At 40.2% G+C, this 13,239-nt stretch overlaps 2 protein-coding genes across 3 annotated transcripts; both read left to right on the forward strand.

Moving 5' to 3' along the window:
- Window positions 1-35: 35 nt before the first annotated feature.
- On the forward strand, window positions 36-7,658 carry rskra (ribosomal protein S6 kinase related a). The gene is given in 12 exon segments (XM_056374821.1): window positions 36-309; window positions 1,562-1,822; window positions 1,948-2,031; window positions 2,125-2,193; window positions 3,738-3,807; window positions 4,352-4,459; window positions 4,556-4,596; window positions 4,693-4,720; window positions 5,141-5,230; window positions 5,671-5,759; window positions 5,854-5,964; window positions 6,059-7,658. Coding segments are annotated over 12 exon segments (1,278 nt in total). The 5' UTR covers window positions 36-282; the 3' UTR covers window positions 6,359-7,658.
- Window positions 7,659-9,573: 1,915 nt separating this feature from the next.
- Window positions 9,574-13,239, forward strand: aldoca (aldolase C, fructose-bisphosphate, a). Of its 2 annotated transcripts, none has more exons than XM_056373233.1 (9): window positions 9,574-9,702; window positions 10,490-10,622; window positions 10,779-10,990; window positions 11,175-11,229; window positions 11,337-11,497; window positions 11,590-11,673; window positions 11,796-11,970; window positions 12,056-12,255; window positions 12,372-13,239. In XM_056373233.1, exons 2-9 carry the CDS (start codon window positions 10,511-10,513, stop codon window positions 12,462-12,464), a joined length of 1,092 nt encoding a protein of 363 aa, XP_056229208.1. In that variant the 5' UTR covers window positions 9,574-9,702; window positions 10,490-10,510; the 3' UTR covers window positions 12,465-13,239. The 2 variants fall into 2 exon arrangements, with proteins under 2 accessions (XP_056229208.1, XP_056229209.1); XM_056373234.1 differs by having other exon boundaries at window positions 9,626-9,702; window positions 10,444-10,622.

Raw genomic sequence — 13,239 nt, forward strand, 5'->3', positions numbered from 1 at the left:
AGTCGCAGTAAGTTGGGGAACGGAGGAATGATCGATCATTAATGTGACAGCTTTAACTGGAGCGGAATCGAGTTCTTCCCGCTCTGGATGACTCTCTGCAAACACCCTGCAAACATTTCTCTCTCCTCAAGACACATAAACACACGGACACGTGGATGTGACGCGATGAATTGGACCTTGCGCTTCTGAATCAAAAAAGGATGCGAGAGGAAAAGCTGAGGCTGCCGCTGTTTTACTCAGATTTGAGTGAAATACTTTGGTTTGTTTACCCTCGAGGATGTGATGGGCAGCGACGTCAGTAAGAACAAGGTGAGTCAATCAGACTGGAGTCATTTACATGTAGATGTAGATGTGAGCTGTAAGGTAAAATACCAGATGCTAGAGAACTGCTCGTGTTTTGGATGGAGCGTTTTTCTAATATTTTATGGTACAATTACACAAAATCAAGCCACTTGATTTGGATTTTTAAAACGAAGGCGGTGGAATGTGTATAAATCCACGTTTTGGCGATTGTCCATGTTTGTAAGAGCAGTAAAGTGTCCATGATATGTTTGTGTTGGTTCACGGCTCATTGCTGTGCAGGAAACATGTGCACACGTCATAGTGAAGTCTTTTCTAAAAATGGAGCTATTGATTAGTGACCTTCCCTCCGACCTGCAGCATGAGGGTCAATAGGTGCTTGTGCAGCACTGATAGAAATGCCTTTAGCCGATTAAATTTGCTTTACATGTCATTAGATTTGGAAAGCGTGTCAATTACTTCATTGTGTTCAAAAGCAAGTGACTACACAATTTGATTAGACGCAAATATGAAGCTTCAGGACACTTTTCTTTTACACTTGACGCCTTATTAATGTTATACTAATATTAATAACTGCAAACCTGTTGACTTATTAGAAAGAGATTTATTTGTTATGTTTGAAAAAAAGTTGCAAACGAGCAGTGATAAATAATTTAATTTTAATTTAATTTAATTCAAAAATTTATAATTGGCAAGGCAACAAGGATGTGCTTTTTAAAAAGCAGTGGTTAAAGAAGTACTCAGATATTTTATAGTAGGCCTATAGGTGGTAAAAAAGCTTATTCAAGTAAAAGTATAGAAGTTTTATTAGCAAAATATATTTATTACTACAAAAACACAGGAGTATGGCCTTGTTCAGAATGTTATATTATTATGTATTAGATTACATGACTTATACACTGACATATAAGCAGCACATTAATGTTGTAGCTGATTGAGAGCGAACTAATTCTAACAACTGTATTTTCAGGTAGTGTATTTACAGCCCATTGCTTATCTGTATGTAACAATGTATATGGATGGTCCATGTTAAATCTCATTATATGATTTCTGTGAAAAATCTTAATCTGGAAAGTAACTACAAATGTCAATTGAATGTAGTACAATAAAATATAATACTTGGACTTTAAGTATTAAGTAACAGTAAGTAGGTAAAAGTACCTCAAAATTCTACTTAAGTGCATTACTTGAGTAAATGTACTTGACAACATTCCACCCCGATAATGAGCTTTTAATTCTTATTATCCTTTTTCCTTTCTAGAAAGAGGGACCAACTGCCCCGCGTCGACTCAGTCATGGTTTCCTCTCAAACATGGGGGTCTCCATGGCTCACAGACTCGGGCACTCAGCAGTATTTTCCCGGCCCGTGGGACTGGATGACAGGCTGCCTGCCCCCGGGCTAATGTTGGCTCCGGAGGACAACGCTGGGACATCAGACACGGACAGGACTCCTCCAGCTTATATCTCTGTCTTTCTGCCCGAGTTCCCACACCGCAAATTTCCTGGACAAGAGCATTTCCAGGTACTCTGGACCACAGCGTAGGACTGTTGAACAGAACTGATCTTTAGGGCAGATGTTGCAGTTCATCAGGGAGAGTGAGGAAAAGTAGTGGAAACAGTGAGATAACTGTACTTCTGTGCTCACAGATTCTGGGCCTCATAGCTAAAGGATCATATGGACCCATCATTAAAGTGAAGGACATTTTTAAGGAGAAGATCTATGCTGTGAAGGTTAGTTGAGCCATAATAACCAGGACTATAACAGCCTTATACTCTATATGAACGTAAAATATGTCTTGTGTCATCATTTTCATTTTTGTGTAGGTTCTACCAAAGTCATAGATCTTGAAGCATGGAGTGCTGGAGCAGTCAAAAGAGGAAGTCATCATTCAGGTATATCACAGAGTAAAAATCTTTGTTGTGGAAAAAGGTATCATGAGGTAGAAGCACTGTTATTTACTGTTCTTATACTTATGCGAGAGCTGCAAGAATTAATCTGCAACTATTATGATAATCGCTTTATCATTTGCTATCATTCGCATTTTTACTGCTGAGAGGAATGTTTTACTTGCAGTTATAAACAAAGGACAAAGAGGAAATGTTTACTCCAATGAAAAAATTAAAAAGCCTGATTACTTTTCTCTTCTTTGCCGAATGACCTGATATCTTAGAGTTTGTATGTGTTGACAAACTGAGGAGCTCTTCACTGAATTGGACTTACACTCTGACAGTACACTCACTGAGCACTTAATTAGGAGCACCTGTACACCTGTTTGTTCATGCAGTTATTCAGTCAGCCAATCATGTGGCAGCAGTGCAGTGAATAAATCATGCAGATACAGGAGTTTCAGGTAATGTTCACATCAAATATTACAATGGGTAAAAAATGTGATCGCACTGACTCTGACTATGGTGTGATTGTTGGTGCCAGGTGGGCTGATTTGAGTATTTCGGAAACTGTTGATCTCCTGGGATTTTCACACACAGCAGTCTCTAGATTTTACTCAGTGATGCAAAAAACAAAAAACATCCAGTGAGCTTCACTTCTGTGGAAAGTGTTGAGAGAGGTCAGAGGAGAATGGCCAGACTGGGTGGAGCTGACAGAGAGGCTACACTAACTCAGATAACCACTCTGTACAACTGTGGTGAGCAGAAAAAAGGTGGATGAACTACCACTACCAACTGCCTTGTGTCATTAGTCCAGGCTGGTGTTGGTGATGGTATGATGGTGTGAGGAATTTTTTTAATGGCACAAATTGGGCACCGTAATACCAGTCGACTAGGCACTTGATGCCCACAGTGTACCCTCTTCTAATGGCTACTTCCAGCATGATAATGCTCCATGTCACAAAGCAAAAGTCGTCTCAAACTGGATTCATGAACATGACAATGAGTTCAGTGAACTTTAGTGGCCTCCCCAGTCACCAGATCTGAATCCAGCAGAACACCTTTGGGATGAGGAAGAACAGGAGATTGGCAGCATGAATGTGCAGCTGACTAATCTGCAGAAGTTATCTGATGGGATGAGGCTGTTTTCAGAGCAAAAGAAGGAACTACTCGGTATTGGTATGGTGTTCCTAATGAAGTGTTCAGTGAGGATACAGTAAAGCACACAAAACGCAAAATGACTGAGTGGGTATGTGGGTATGGTATATCGAGTACATGTGTCTGAGTATTTTTAGGGCTACAATCAAATAATCAAATGATCACTGTGAGATAAATGACATAGTTTCTGTTTTCCGTCCATAAATAAGTCACTCACTCATTTACATGGTATTATCATGGTATCCTATAGGAAGTTCCCTGTCCATCATTCATTGTTATATTCACTCTCACTCCGTGTTTGTGTGTGTGTGTGGTGTGTGTGTGTGTGTGTGTGTGTGTGTGTGTGCGTGCGCGTGCGTGTGCGTGCGTGCGTGTTGACTGTTGCATTGCAGCAGCAGCTCAAACACCCATTTATCCACAATCTGCAGGACTGCTGGCAGACGCAGCGCAACCTCTTCATTAGTGAGTTGATAAATATAAACAATGGTGCAGTTCGATTCCCTCCCCCTTTACTATCCCTATGCTTTTTGTGTTCCTGAAAAGTTACCCCCCCCCCACCCTCCCGGTCCTATACTAACATACAGTAGACTGTTGTACACCCATGCATCCTCGAGTTCAATCACAAACCCCTGCACTGGATATTGAAGAGGTGCACTGCCATCCAATGAAAGCGCTGGGTAAAGCTCAGTGTGGCTGCAGCTGCTGCACTGCCAGCGAGTTTACAGTTTTTACAAACCGTGATCAGAACTTTATATCTTTCCATCATTCATTTTTTTTCAGTTGAGGTTACTGACAAAGGAAAATATAACTCAACCAGACAAGAGCATGTGTATTTGTAACTTCACTCAACTTCAATCCTCACTTCTTCCTTTCCCCAGCAACAGTGGGATGAGAAAATCTTTTCATTTCTTTTATCTTCTTGTGGTTTCCATACTTCTGATATTTTATTCCAGACAAAGCTGACCTGCATTAAAACTCAGGAGCATCTGTGTGTCGTCCTCTGCAGTGTGCGACTACTGCGGCACTGGAGACTTGTACACTTACTGGTTACTGAAGGGCCGGTTTGGGGAGGATGAGGTCCGCCTCTTTGCTGCAGAGCTGGGCAGTGCGCTGGGTTAGTGTCAAACAGACATTCATCATACTGACTTTTAATATTGACTTGAAATTTGTTTTACATGTGTGATTTCTGTCTTGTGTTTGTTATTTTTAGGATTCCTACATGACATGGGGATCATACATAGAGATATAAAGGTATGATTTTTATATGTGATGTATTTAGCCTGATAAAATATAATTACATCTTATATTTATGACTTTGTAGGTTAATCATTTTTCAATTTTTTTCAGATGGAGAATATTCTTTTAAGTGATCAAGGTAATGCTGGTCTATATTTTTGACTTCTGGTTTGTAAAAGATAACAGTAGAAGAGTCTGTGGTCATTAGATTCAACAGTTTGGTCACACATGCACAATCACAAATAGCAAAAGAGACACAGGTAACAGGTTACAGCAGATAAGATGCCACAAGACTAGTAAGGCTAACACACAAACCAACACATCTTCCAATTGCAATAATAGCTGAGAAGCCACTAAACAAAAGAATGATGTAAGTACACTTGATTAACTAATAGATAAAACATCAACTGTAAGTGCTGCACCTAACACCAGGGCTAAATTCAAGAAATGCAAGACCCTTTTATAGAAACATTTGCTGCTTTATTCTATAAATATAAACCAAACAGTAAGTTTGTAATGTAGCAGTAGTTTCAGCATGTGTTTCTGTGCCATCATCCAGGTCACCTTCGATTATCTGATTTTGGGCTCTCACATCGCCTGAAACGAGGAGGACGAGCTTTTACAATATGTGGGACAATCCAATACATGGGTGAGATTTTGGTCTAATAAATGACATATTTCTCAAGAGAATATTCTCACTTGATGGAAATGATGATTTGTGTCTGTTTGAGCTCCAGTATTCAGTAAATTGGCTCACTGTAGGGGCTTGCTTTTTAGCAGATGATTGTGCTGAAGTTCTGTCTTTGTTTGTAGCTGCAACACCATTACAGCCCCACCTGTGTTGTGCTCCCATTGGATTCAGTCGGCCTAGTTATGAATATGATGCACCTGTGATGCACACTACATAATACTGCTTTGGGTTTTCTGACAGAGGCTTTTCCTCAAAACATAAATGTTGTTTTTTGCTCTCCAGTCTTGCAGCTTTTGACAAATGTCATAGTGATTCCTTTTTTTATATATTCTGTGTTAAGTAGCTCTCTCACCTTGAGGTTTTTTATCATCTTTGCTTCCCCCGTTTTGTGTAAACAGCTCCTGAAGTTTTAAGTGGGGGTCCATACAACCACGCTTCTGACTGGTGGTCTCTTGGCATTATGTTGTTCTCACTGGTGACAGGAGAGGTGAAGGCACATAAAATTAATATTCATCAGCTATGTCAGTTATTAGTCACTCTGGTTTGCGTAAACCTGCCTGAGCATTTCTTAATGCACTTAGTTTCCAGTGCCTGCAGAGCCAGACCACAGCACCATGTTGAAGAAGGTCAGAGAGTTTCCTTATGTCCTGCCCAACTCCTTCAGCTCTGCTCTGATCTTACTGCTCACTGAGGTTTGTGTAAATGGGATTCTCCTTTCTCTCACTTTCCCTTTGAGTGAAATATACTGATATACCGTCTTATCTGTTTCCCTCTTCATTGACGCAGCTTTTGTGCAAGAATCCAGTGAGCCGCCTGCGTAATCTGGAGTGTTTCAAGATGCAGGCCTTCTTTCGTGGCACCTCATTTGACCCTCACATCCTCCAAAAGACGCCTGTTGAATTCATCCTTGAGCTCAGGACTCATCCTGATTGGGCAGCCAAAGCAAGGAGAGGCCTTTCATTGGACTACTTTGATAACTTTGACTGTGATAAAATCCTTCATTCTCCCACGACTCCGTCTGAACTGTCTCCTACCTTGGCCAACATGGACCTGAGCCGAGACACAGAGCAGACTTGTAAAGCTTAAGACTGGATGTTTCTGTGGCTGAATACAGTAACTCTGACTAGACATGAGAAACTCAGATCTTAATTTGTCCTAAGTCCTAAGTTTCCCTGAACATTAATCTCTTACTGTCCAACCGCTGTTGTGCAGATGAGAGAGGATGCGAGTCCATAAAAATGTTGATATGCTGAGTCAGCTTCAGTTATTACCGTGTGCTCAGAGCAATGAGCTTAAGGAGCAGCAGCTGGTGGTGCAGAGAGGCTTCATGAACTTTTATTTACCCATGCCTCTCTGATGACACACAGACTGCCCTGCAGTTTACACCTGCAGACACTACTCCGGGCTGAAGAAGGTGCAGCAGCTGCGCTGTTCAGGTTAAAAACAGAATTCAATCTATATTTTAATTTACAGTTAATAAAGTATCAGGTATCTATCAATGACAAAAAAATGATTTTAGGGAGGGTTACAATACCAAAGTTTACACAGCATTTCAGTTTTTTACACTACCATTATTATGGAAAGCTCAGTTACCAACATTAGTATAAATTGTTATTTGCAAGATTGATTTAAATATTAAATGCTATTGTTTTTGGGTTTTTTTATGTTTATACCTCACTGTCCCAAAACTGTTTCACTATCCAATCAAACAATACTGGGATATTTACGGGTCATCCTCATTTAGTGTAGTCACTGAATCAGTGTCCGTAAGTGTGAGTGGTGCTTTATGTTAAATGTTCAACATAAACCAGACATGACTGTCATTTTCTGTGAGGGTTACACTGTTTTCACAAACACTGCTGACTTGCTCACTTGCTTTACAGCAGCGTAAAGTTGGTTGTCGATCTTTATGATCAGAGATTTGTCTTTATTACTATGTGCTTTTTGAGTCTAATTATCATTAAAAGGTTCAGAAGTATGAGATATTGGTAGAGCAATTAGTTCTATTAGTAGACAATTAGTAGACGGTCTGTTGTTTTGTTATATGTATGTTCTTTTAATTTACCTGCCTTAAAAATGAATGCCTCCATTCTGTCCATTGCCAGGAATTGGCAAAAGGCTAATATAGTTTGTCTTGTACTGCAACATTTCTACAATATTTCATTAAACTTACTTTATAAAGAGGTCAACAATGTCAGCAACAAAGTCCATTTATACTTCCTCATATGATATCCCTGTTATACAGAAATTAAAGTTCATTCTTGACCATCAAACACTTGTTTGACAGTAAATAAGGTCTGGACACAAGATGCACTTACTAGATTTTTTTACAATATATATGTATATTTATATGACCACCTGTTATTACATGACTCAAGGTCCGTATTTACAGTAAGTCACATAATGGAAATTGAGCCACTTCCCATGACAGATGAGCAAACTCAATGTGCTGAGAAAAGCCATGAGATGTGGTTGACAGCTCTGAAACAAGGTAGTAAGTGGATTTTAACAGACTATATAAATGTAGCATATATATGGTACAACACAGTTGCAGTTGACTTGACAAAACAATCTCACTTCATGGTCCCACTCCACAGTTGTTCTGGAGCTGTCAATCATATCACATGATCTTCCTCAAACAATAAAGCTGCCTAATAATGAAATTGTAGATGTTTAAACTTTTTTTTCTTAGCACTTTAAAGACATCTCGTCCATGTTGGCTTAAATGTTTACACTGACAAAACAGTTTCATCACAGGGTCCATTTAGTAGCTGTTCTGGAGGTCAGGAATGAAGCGTTAGTCTCAACTTTAAAGTCACCGTGGAAGAGAAATCCTCAAAAATAAAAAAATGCATGACAACTTGTCACTGCCTGCAGCTGTTCTCTGAGGAAAGTTACATAAAGTTCCTTAACCAGTGTTACGTAGATTAGTCCTGCTATTAATTTATATTAGTTATCACACGACGATTGTACCTGGATACATTATGGCCAACTTTCAGCCCTGGGTTGACCTATTTAGAGGAGCACTCACAAACCCCATAGAGGACAACCTTAATAGGACAGAAAATTGAGGACCAGATTGAGTATCATCATTAAATGCTTTTTAATTAGGTAACAGAGAAAAAAATCGAGAGTCCCGGCGGAGGCAACCATGTATAATTGCTGTACTTCCTGAAGTCTTGTATCTATTTTAAACTGTATCTTCTGAATGGGAGTGCACCGACTCCTCCTCACGCTGCCTCCTGACATTGAATTCCCTCTCAGGCCCTTGTCTTAGACAGGTCCACCATGTCTGTGTTGTGGCTGTATACTGGCAGGCAGTCCAGTGACCCATATCTAGTTTCAGAGGCACACTGACCCACAATAGCAAAGAGGGGAGTCTTCTGAAATGAGTCTACTGTGTCTAATCAAATAGTAACATTACATAACAGAACACACTACAGAAAACATGCAGTTTCCTGCACATAGCTCGTACTGCAATGATGCAGCGCAATTCATAAAAATAATTCAACTTTGTCAAACAATCACGATTAAATTCAAAAGATAGAAATGTTTAGCTCGTTTCATTTTCTCTGTTAGTGTTTTAAAACAAAGATTGATTCATACCACTTACACAAGTTTTTGTATTTGTAAGCTTTCAACCAGAATCAGCCAATGCAACATAACCACGATACAAAAAGGAAAAAAAGTTGAAAATTCCTTCTTCAAAATGGAAAATGATTTGGCTGACCTCATTTTGATCTAATCTGGGCTGTATTACCATTATTCATTTACATTGACTGGAACCTGGAAATTATTTTCTATTTCCGACACGTTACATAATTTTCTTTACAGTTTAAAGCTCACAAAAGAAGCCGTTGAGTGCATGAATTGCTCTGAGACTCCAACACCCCTGTTGGAGTCTCTGAGGGTGAAGACCAAATTATCAGGAGACTTGAAACCTTCCTTAGGGCACATTTTTACTAATTAGAATAAAAATAGAACGCCACAGGGTAGGGTTAAATGCTTAAATTAGGTTGGGAGGGATCGGACAGAATACATCATTTATCATTTCATAATCAACCTGAATAAGGACTGAAGCTGACAAGGTTAAAACAGTGTGTATGTAAAATTTTCCGATTTATTTACAACACTGCATGTTTAGAAACACTCAGATTGAGTTTGCTGTTGCAGTGACTGAAATTTGCCATTTCAGAGTGAAAAAGAAGCAGCTGCACGGCAAAAATTATTGCTACATTTAAATAGAACAATGAATCATCAAGATTTTCTCATTTATATGGGGCAAAAGTGGGCGTGCAAGCCCCGCCCAGGGGTGTTGGCTTTTGAGGTGTGACACACTTGAGCTGGATACAAACTAGAGCTGACTGAGAGGCTCCGTCAGTGTTCATCACATCAGTAGACGGGACACATTTGATTTCACTTTGTGTCAGGTAAGACCTTTCGCTGCTCATCTCTGTTAGTGGGCTTACCTCGCCTGTCTTCTTTAAATGATTTATTTCACTGACTTTAGTGTGTAAATCCGTGTGCACCTGTATCAAGCTATTAACTTTTAACTTGCAGCTTTTAGCGGGTTAATGTAAACAGAACAATGGAGATAACTAGGGGCATCCATGAGTATTTAAAGTGGACTTAATATTTTATCTCGTTTAAGTTTGTTGCAAAGATGTCATTTTTACTCCACTTCATCTTTTACACCATGGAAATGTTTCGTTAATTTCACATTTGTCTTGAGATTTTAACTTTTTATGCCACTGTTGTACCTATTTCCTGCCTGTTCTGGTGCTGCTGTAACATGTGAATGTCAAAGAAGACTTATCTTAATATTTTGGTCATATTTGTTGGCTTATCGTTGGTTCCATTGCAGATCTACAATTATAAGAAGTTTAAGTATTCAATCTTTTCTTGTCAAATAATCGTGCACTCAAAGTTTTATGGTTGGCCTGCATGCCAAAACAGCTGCATGTAGCTTCATGTTTTTAGACCTGCATCTATAGAGGGAGATACTTCCCAGCTGAGAATATACTTAAAAGGACCAGTTTGTTGCCACTATCATAGTTCAACCTTAAAGTGGTTCTGCTTCATTTGAGAAAAAGAGAGAGAGAGAGAAACGGATGGCATTTTCTACATTAGCAAACCTCATACAAGGATACCATGTCTTGTCTTTTTGGTAGTTAACGTGTGAATAATAGAATCATAAGGTCACATCTTCCACCAAAGGCTTTCGGACAGTTACTCAGGATGACACACCAGTTCCCCACGCTCTCCGAGTCGCAGAAGAAGGAGCTACATGAGACTGCTCTACGCATAGTTTCTCCAGGGAAGGGCATCCTGGCTGCAGATGAGTCTGTGGGTCTGTAGCACTCGCTTCCTTTCTTCACTTCACTAACTATAGAAAACATGTACAACCACAGGCAACAGTGAGTTCTGTCACTGATAAAGATCATCCAGTGCATAGTATGGATATTAACATCTCGTGTGCACATCACATACCTTATGTTCACTGCAGGCAGCATGGCTAAGCGGCTGGCCCAGGTGGGAGTGGAGAACACAGAGGAGAACCGCAGACAGTACCGGCAGATTCTCTTCAGTGCGGACGATCGCATCAACAGCTGCATTGGAGGGGTCATCTTCTTCCATGAGACGCTGTACCAGCACTCTGATAACGGCGTACCCTTTGTCAAAATGATCAGGGACAGGGGTATCCTGGTTGGCGTCAAGGTGAGGCAGTTTAGTACCAAATAATATAAATGTGGCATATTGTGCTGCACCACTTTTAAGATAACAGCTTGATTTTTTGATTAAAAAATGTAACCATATGGTAATGAATTCTGAACTAATCATTAGTTGTTTCTGTATATAAGAAGTTACCATTGTTGTCATTTCTCTATCCCTTATTACTCAGGTTGACAAGGGTGTTGTCCCCCTTGCAGGGACCTGTGGAGAAACCACCACACAGGGTCAGACAAAAACATCTTTGGTTTAGAGAACTGCTAACTATCCCACCCATAGAAAATTCCCATTACTAAGACGATCTATACATTTTTTTTTTAAACCTCTTCCACAGGTCTGGATGGATTGTCAGAGCGCTGTGCACAGTATAAAAAGGATGGAGCCGTCTTTGCAAAGTGGCGCTGTGTGCTCAAAATGAGTGACACCAATCCATCTAAACTTGCTATCACTGAAAATGCAAATGTTCTTGCACGCTACTCTAGCATCTGCCAGCAGGTCAGCAACTCAGTATCATATAGCTTGTCTACATACTGTATCTTTGTGATGTTGTGGGTCCGTCTTATTCTGATATTTCCTTTCTCGGTCAGCAAGGTATTGTGCCCGTCATAGAGCCGGAGATTTTGCCTGATGGAGATCACGACCTGAAACGCAGCCAGTACGTCACTGAGAAGGTGGGTTTCTTTTTTCTTACATACTGCATGTGCATGGGTGTGTGAAGTTGTTACTACAAGAATAAGAAGTGAAAGGGAGTGAACTCTGCTGTCTGTTTGGTGGAACAATGTGTGGAGTGCAGGTCCTGGCTGCAGTGTACAAAGCCATGTCTGACCACCACGTGTACCTGGAAGGCACTCTCCTCAAACCCAACATGGTGACACCTGGGCACAGCTGCTCCACCAAGTACAGCCCAGAAGAGGTTGCTATGGCAACTCTCACCGCGTTGCGCCGCACTGTTCCCCCAGCGGTCACAGGTAGGCCAAGAGGATTTAAGCACAGAAATGTTTGAAATCTGCAGAAACAGAGTAGAAAGAGGTTACATTTTCTTTTTCCCTGCAGGCGTGGCTTTTCTCTCAGGCGGTCAGAGTGAAGAGGAGGCCTCCGTCCACCTCAATGCCATCAACAACTGCCCTCTGGCCAAACCCTGGGTCCTGACGTTCTCCTTTGGCCGAGCCCTGCAGGCGTCTGCACTCAGAGCCTGGAGAGGACATAAAGAGAACGAGAAAGCCGCCACTGAGCAGTTCATCAAGAGAGCAGAGGTGCTTTTATTTATTCGTATTTACTGAAGATAAATCATGTGATGTGATCCTTTACCACAGAGTATTGTTTCCTGTTTTGTGTTTGCTTGCTTGTTTAATGTCTTGTTTGTCCGCAGGTGAACAGTCTGGCATGTCAGGGGAAGTACACTGGTGGTGATAACTATGGTGAGCCTAACCAGCGTGTTTATGGATCCTGTCATGCATACTGAACAGTATGAGAAGCCACATTTCAGTTAGCAGTGTGTTCCTTTCATTACCGTAACAACACATGTTAGAGAATTATTGTAATGTAGATACTAGATACAATATTTCAGAATATTCACACTCATGATGATGTTACATGAAAACAACTGACAGCATGTTTTCTTGCCTTGACAAATGAGGACAATCAGAACATGGCCTTGGATATTTCTAATGCACGTACTGAATGAGAGATGCTTGCTTTAATTTTGTTTTGTCTTTTTTGCACGGGATGCTCTTAACTGTGACAGTGCCATCACTAAAGCTTTAAAATCCTGCATTTACTTACTTAGTATCAAAAATACTAACTTGCCATGTGCTGTAAGTAAATTTAATTTTGGCTGCAGAAGAATAATATTAGTTTATATCACAGCACTGTTAATTAAATAGTAATAGCGGCTGAATTTCTGGCGTAGATTCCCCCACATATTCCGTGGAAGTATATTCAAGTTGTGCAAAGTTTCTGTATGGTTGTGTGTGAACATGAGGATTTTTCTAGTTTAGTTTTACTCTTCATTTAGAAGTCACCATGCACAATTAGAAATATTGCACCAGAATTAGCTTCAAGCTAATTTTCATCTGCAGTCCCTTGGCAGAAAGTACACTTAGCACAAGAATAAAATACAACTCAGTGTGATTTTTGTGTGTGTGTTACCATTCTCAAGAGTATTCTCTGTGTCTCAAAGTCTAATTGAACATAGTTCAAATGTAAACATTCAAACAATAAAACAGTGTTCAGGTAAA

Source organism: Seriola aureovittata, chromosome 4, assembly GCF_021018895.1.
Source record: "Seriola aureovittata isolate HTS-2021-v1 ecotype China chromosome 4, ASM2101889v1, whole genome shotgun sequence".
Classification (NCBI taxonomy): domain Eukaryota; kingdom Metazoa; phylum Chordata; class Actinopteri; order Carangiformes; family Carangidae; genus Seriola; species Seriola aureovittata.